The following is a 6,724-nucleotide window of genomic DNA, read 5'->3' as shown; positions in this document are numbered from 1 at the left end:
TGCCCTTGTTAGGAATACTGTGGGGCACCACCCGAGACCTACTGAATCAGAACTGTAGACTGGGCCCAGCAATGCCTTTTTATAGCCCCTCCCTGTTATGCTGATGCGCGCTAAGTTTTGAGAATCACCGACTTCGATCAAAGTAAACCTCAACAAAACAAAAACAACAAACATTTTTGGAAGTCTCCCCCAGGTTCCGCATTCCTTCGGAAGGGCGTGGAGGGACTCCCGCAGCCTCAGAGCTGCAGTCTGAGTGCGCGTCAGGCCCCCACTCCTGGTGGGCGAGGAGGAAGGGGCGTAGGGGGCGGTGGCGCGGGTGTCCCGCCGCGGTGGGGCGGTGCACGCGAACTCGCATCCGCAGCGGGCGGGAACAGGGGAGGAGAGGGAACGTGCTCCCAGGCCCCGCGCGAATGGCCTCCGGCTGCTCGCAGCTCGCTGCGTGTCCACTCCTCCGCGCGTCCCCGCACCAGACTCCGCCCAGGCCCACGCCGCGCGGCTTTCAGAAGCGCCAAGAGGCCAGCGCGCCAGCTTCTGAGTAGGCTTGGAGCTGGGGGCGCCCTGAGGTTTGGGGAAAGACGGAAGAGGACGAAAGGGAGGCACTTCATGCTCTCGGGCCTCACGGCTTGGCTGCCTCCCAACTTCCCCGCGGACGAGTTTTCCTCATTTACTCCCCTGCCTATGGGACTTCCTAGACCGATGCGACAGCCAGGAGGAGCCCTCTCTGCAACACTCCGAAGGGCACACAGGTCAGGACCTGTGGGCTAACTTTATGGGTAGGAGGAAGATTGCTCATGCCAGTGTCGACGAAAACGGAGTGCGAGTTTATCCAGGAGCTGCGGAGGCAGGACCGCCGCAGGACCCGCTGGGTGGGAGGGAGGTGAAAGGGAGGCCCCGACTTCCAGAAAGCTGTCTTCCACTTTCCGCTGGAGTATTCGAGAACCCCGCCCACGCGCTCTCGCTCCGCGCCGCCTTGCTTCCAGGTGTTTCGCGGCCGCGCCTCCCCGCCCCCGGCCCTCCCCCGTGGCGTGCAGGTTCAGTCCCGAGGCGGCCTGGCCGGGAGCCGGCCCCTGGCCCGCACCCTCCTCCCACTTCGCCCTGGCAGCCGCTAAAACCCCGAGGCACCCACGTGGAACTGTGTTTTCTTCTGAAGCCTGGGGCGGGCGCTGCGCGCTGTCAAGAATTAAAGGTGTTAAGTCGCCAGAGGAGTTTTGAGCTGAGGGTTCGCGACCCAGACAGGTCCCGAGGCCAGCCGGCTTCATGGAGCCCCAGGGGGCGCAGCTGCTAACTTTGGACGCGCAGGGACCCGCGCCCTTTGGAGACCCGCAACCAGCCGAGGAGCTGCCCGCCGGGAGGACCCTCTGCATGGAGGATGGCAGGGACAGCAGCGACATAGCGGAGTCCGAGAGCCCCGACGCCGAACCCTTGTCTCTGGAGGAGGAGGCTGCCATCCAGGAGCAGGAGGAACTACTGGATTACCGCCGCCGCCTCCGCGCGCGTTCCTTTTCTCTGCCCGCCGACCCGATCTTGCAGGCGGCCAAGCTCCTGCAGCAGCGACAGCAGCTTGCCCTGACGCTGGGTGCGGAGGACGGCGACAGGGCCGAGGACGCGCCTCACAGCCCGGGTGGCTGCTGCGCCAAGTGCAAGAAGCGGGTGCAGTTCGCGGACGCGCTGGGGCTGAGCCTGGCGAGCGTGAAACACTTCAGCCAGGCCGAGGAGCCGCAGGTGCCGCCAGCCGTGTTCTCCCGCCTCCGCAGCTTCCCCATGAGCGCCGAGGACCTGCAGCAGCTTCCCGGCCTTATGGCAGCGGCCGCCGCCGCGCCCCTCTCCGCGCAGTCTCCTGGGCTCCGGCCACTCTTCGAGCTTCCCGGGCCGAGCGCCGCAGCAGAGCGCCTGCAGCAGCAGCGCGTGTGCTTGGAGCGCGTGCACTGTTCGGCACCCTGGGGCGCGGAAGTGACAGGCTCTGGACGGGTTCTGGACTGCCCTGGGCCGAGAGCCGTGGCCGTGCGCTACACTTTCACGGAGTGGCGCTCCTTTATGGACGTGCCCGCCGAGCTGCATCCTGAGCCAGTGGAGTCACAGGGGCCAGAGGCGCTGTCGGGGGAACCTGGGCCCGCGGGTGCCGAGGAGGAGCCGGGCGTCCAGCGTTTCCACTTCTCGCTGTGCCTGCCTCCGGGCCTGCAGCCCAAGGAAGGAGAAAACACAGACGCGCCGAACGTCGCCGTCCACTTCGCGATCTGCTACCGCTGCGCCCAAGGCGAGTACTGGGACAACAACGCAGGGGCCAACTACACGCTGCGCTACATGCGCCCAGCGGACGCTCTCTGAGCGCTGGGCGTGGTCCTCGGCCCCCTGCACTGCCCCGGAGCGCTTCGAGGGACCGTGGGAAGGCGACTGCGCCGGGTGACTTGCCCGGACGATTTGCTGAGCATCGTCCGTCCACCTGGAGTGAGGGGAGCATGGAAGGAAAGGATGTTGCCGCTCAATCATAAACTTGCATCCAGACAGACCCTGCGAGCACAGCATGGCTAGACCGGGCAAAGCACCTAACCTCCCCGCCACTTTTCTCGTTGCTTAGATCTTCCTGGCAGGCCTTTTGAAGTCTCCCTCCTCGGTCTGAATGGGAAGAAATCCTTAAGACTCTGAGCACTAGTTTTCTCTAAGAAAAAGGCTTCTGACTCCTGAGTGGGGCTGGTAGACCTCGGGATGTGTTTTTAACAGTAGTCACCGTGTTTTAGCCTTTGCGGCTTGCTGGAGACCCCCCAGGTCTCAGGGAAAGGACATAGTATCCCACCACATTGCACCACGGGAAGGCGCTGGACTGTGGGTCCGCGCAGGAGCCTTCCCACTGGCGTTTGTTTCTCAGAGAAAACCGGACGGGGCCCTGGCCCGCTATCCTTTACTTTTAACTGGGAACTGGGAGATGTTTGCCCAGACTTGATGTTATTTACTTGTGCCTTTGTGTACAAATGTCCCTTAAAAAAGTAAAGGCCACTTGCACACCCTTTTATGCTGTACTTTATATTTCAGCTCCTGGGGTTTTGGGAGGTCTTGGCAGACAGGCGATCTTCCTCAGCTGATGATGCGTGCAGTTTAACAATAAACAACGGTATTTCCGAATTTCCTTTCTTCTATCCTTCCTCTCTGATGTGAAAAGGCCCAGGTTTCCCATACTGGGCAAAAATGTTCTTTAAAATGTTTTGTAGAAGGGTCCTGTCCTTCGTCAAAGTAAGAAGTTGGTGAATTGAAACGCCAGAGTAGTAATCTGGTAGGCAGGCCTTGGTTGTGAGCCACAGGAGCTGGCCATTCCTCCCCAAACCCCTTTGTGTAGGCAGAGCACATAACAGCTGCTAGATTCCTCTGGGCCATTAGCAGTCAGGGAAGCTGGACTCTTAGTTGCTGAACTCTGAATTCAGGAGATGGATGAAAAGATGGCTTTCTGTCCCACTCGGAGACACAGTGGGTAGTGGTAACTTGATAGATAATGAAAATGCCCAGAAAGTAATTATTGCTCAGAACCAGAAGGGTACCCTGCATGCTGGAGGACTGTGGACACCGGGTCTGGTCACCCTTTACTCACTGTTGATGGCTGTGGATGCTAAGATGAGATGGCCATGCAGGAGCAGGGTGAGTGGGCATTCTGGATGAGGACTTGATTCCTTTACACCTCGGCTATCTCTTGGTAATTTGTCTCTCTTTAGTTTTCATATTTTCCTGCTCATGACTGGTACAATCAATCTGTTTTGTAATGGTAATCTTTAAGGAGGAATGGATGGTTTCGCTGTTGTTCTGTGGAACAAAGATAGGCATACTATATATAGTCCATGGGCCAAATTCAGCCTGAAGCCTATTCTTATCTGAGAGCTAAAAAGGGTCTGAGAGCTATAAATTTTTTTTGCAGTTTTTTAACAGTTGGGAGAATTCAAAAGAAGAATACTATTTTGTGACACAGAATTGTATGAAATTCAAATTTGTGTCCATAAATAAAGTTTTATTGGAACACAGCCATGCACCATTCATTTACATGCATCTATGACTGTTTTTCTGCTATAAGAGCAGAGTCGAGTAGATGCAACAGAGACCATATGGCAAAGTCTAAAATATTTACTATCTGGACCTTTATAGAAAGTCTGCCAACCCCTGCTCTAGAGAAGCAGTGCTTTTTTAAACATTATGTGCTGAGAGTTATACCTAATAAAGCAGTTAAACTTTTGGTAAAATTTGCTACTTGAAATATACCTCCTTTGGGTAAAGGTAGAACTGTACATTACTCTTAGTTATCTTGGTTAGAATAAACACTAAGACAATTATTACCATACTGGAGAGGAGAATCTACCTGTTGCTTTCTTTCATGTTAACCTAAAAAAAAAAAACCAGGCCTTTCAAAGTGAGAAGTAATAAGCATTTATTTGAGATTAAAGAATAGCTATTTGGGATGCATTGATTCAGGCAGAAGCCCAAACAAATAGTGTTTCAATTAGGAGACAACGACAATAGATATTTATGATAAAGGGAAGGGGAACAGCTACATCAACGGAAGGCATTTTTATTGGTACAGATAACATAATGATGCTAATTCTAAACAATGTTTTTAATTTTCAACCTAGTAATCATAATAACTTTCTTGTTATCTTTGCAACCAGTTCTTTGGGGTACAATGTTGCTTTAGGCCCAGTCCAAAGGTTATTTTGTTCTGTTTTAACATTTCAAAGGTTTGAAGCATAATACCTGGGAGGCAGTTTTTCTGGCATGGCAGCTCTCACTCCATTTTAAAGTAGCTCCATTTGTTATTATTTTTTTTTTTTGATACATCTAAGAAATGATAAATCAGTGCACCTGAAATAAAGCACTCATCTGAATTAACATCAAGCTATGAAAACTGCCAGATATCTCTCTGACTTAAATTGGGACATCTTAACTTATAGAAACATTTAGTTTGAATTCTGGTTTAAAGACATCCCTTTGACTGTAGCAGTGTTTGCCAAAGTAATTGATCACGGAAACATTTTAAAATAGTAACTTATTAGTGGAAAGCCATCAGAAATTAATGAATTATAATTTACACTTGGAGTAAAGCAGATTAAAAAATGTTTGCATTGATGAAATAATATTTAATTTATATGTACTTATAAAAACTTTACAACAATAGAAATAAGGGAGTACTAGAATTACATCCTTTTTGTTGTTATTAAATACAAAAGCAATTAAGTCTTCATGCAATGTTCAGTATTGGGTCTGGTATACCATTTTTTTTTATAGAGCATTATTGCATAATGACAACATCTACATTATACAGTTTTCTTGTGTATTTATGAGTACATTTTAGTTGAAAAGCATCGATAATGTATATAGCCTATAACTCAGGTTGAAATGCTGATTTATATGTTAATAATGCATTATTTTGGATTGTTTGTATTATTTAAAATGAAATTAAGGTAAAATTAGAATCCCAATATAATGATCAAAAAAATAATTTTCTCTGGTATTCATTAAAATGGTAACTCATTAAATCTAGAATAAAATAGATAAGAAATGTTTTTTTTAAAGAGTTATACAGCAACTTTTCTCATAAAAACTTATTCAGAAGTATAATTTGGAATTCAAACCATTAATTTTAAAAGTACTTATTTCATAATATAATGGCTGTCAAACATGGCTGTTAGGAAAGGAAATCTAGCTTTGCTCTCCCTCAAATCTTAGAAAAAAACTTTATAAAGGTTCAGAATTATGTAAGATATTTTGAACAGCCCAGTCTTTCTGTATATGATTACAGCCTTTCCAAGTACTAAAACTGGCAATCTGCTAAATGTCAATATATTTTATAAAGTGCCAACTTTTCATTATAGACCAATAGCAAACATATTGTAAAGAAATATAAGGAAGTTAAAATAGGTTTTATTTGTTTTCAAAAAGTTAGTCTCAAAGGAAGGGTCAACATTGACTAGAGTAAGGAAATATTTAAGAGTGTATTTCCTGAATGGAATGAAAACACATACTCATCCCAAAAGCAAAATTTCCACAATGCAGGGAATTAATATTACTTTTTTTTGCAGTAATATTTACCTCAACTTGAATAAATGAGGGTCATTTTGTTTAAAACTGTAATGGTTTAATCATCTTATCCAGCTGTAGTGATCAAAAACTAAGTTCTCAGATCATTTAATGAACCTGACCTCCACCAGAGGGATTTCAGATTCTTCCTTATGCGCAAGTGGGTCCACGGATCATTGGGTCCAGGGATGGTAAAGGAAATGTGTGTACCTATCTAAAGAGTTTCTGAAGCAGTGGCTGGAAATGTGGCAGTCTGTATGTAAAACCAGCAGTTAACAGTAAACATATTTAGGTATTAGTCTAGAGATAGGCTTTAACTAAATGTTTCAGTTGCTTTGGTTGTCACGTAGTTTATAGTCAAAGATTAAGAAAGTATGTTAGTCATGTTTTGAAGGCCTGCCTGTAAAGCAAGTTCCAGGAAAAATGTTTAAAAGCACACTTTGCTTGAGATAATAGAAAAATGCAGCTAGTTAAGCACAAAATGATGATAGCTTAAACAATAACAATGGTCACAAGGCATTTAGTTTCTGACTTTTGCTTTAAATATAATGTCACTGATGCACAATCATAAGATTTGTTTGCAGAAATATCTTGGTTCTTCAACCCAGTTATATTACCCGACAAAAGTGACAAAGGCACCCAGACAAAATGACGTCAGAAAGTGAATGAATCAGAC

The 6,724-nt window shown here is 47.6% G+C and overlaps 1 protein-coding gene across 1 annotated transcript; it reads left to right on the top strand.

Moving 5' to 3' along the window:
- Positions 1–1,092: 1,092 nt before the first annotated feature.
- On the top strand, positions 1,093–3,834 carry PPP1R3G (protein phosphatase 1 regulatory subunit 3G). The gene is made up of 2 exons (XM_039869415.1): positions 1,093–1,134; positions 1,187–3,834. The coding sequence occupies exon 2, from the start codon at positions 1,258–1,260 to the stop codon at positions 2,323–2,325; it is 1,068 nt and encodes a 355-aa protein (XP_039725349.1). The 5' UTR covers positions 1,093–1,134; positions 1,187–1,257; the 3' UTR covers positions 2,326–3,834.
- Positions 3,835–6,724: the final 2,890 nt, after the last annotated feature.

This window comes from Pteropus medius, unplaced genomic scaffold (assembly GCF_902729225.1).
Source record: "Pteropus medius unplaced genomic scaffold, Ma_sr-lr_union100, whole genome shotgun sequence".
NCBI classification, from domain to species: domain Eukaryota; kingdom Metazoa; phylum Chordata; class Mammalia; order Chiroptera; family Pteropodidae; genus Pteropus; species Pteropus medius.
Note: the sequence above shows the minus strand (reverse complement) of the source record. Positions and strands in the feature narration are given on the sequence as shown.

Coding starts and splice junctions, on each gene's coding strand:
- PPP1R3G (XM_039869415.1), top strand. CDS start 1,258: ATGGAGCCCCAGGGGGCGCAGCTGCTAACTTTGGACGCGCAGGGACCC.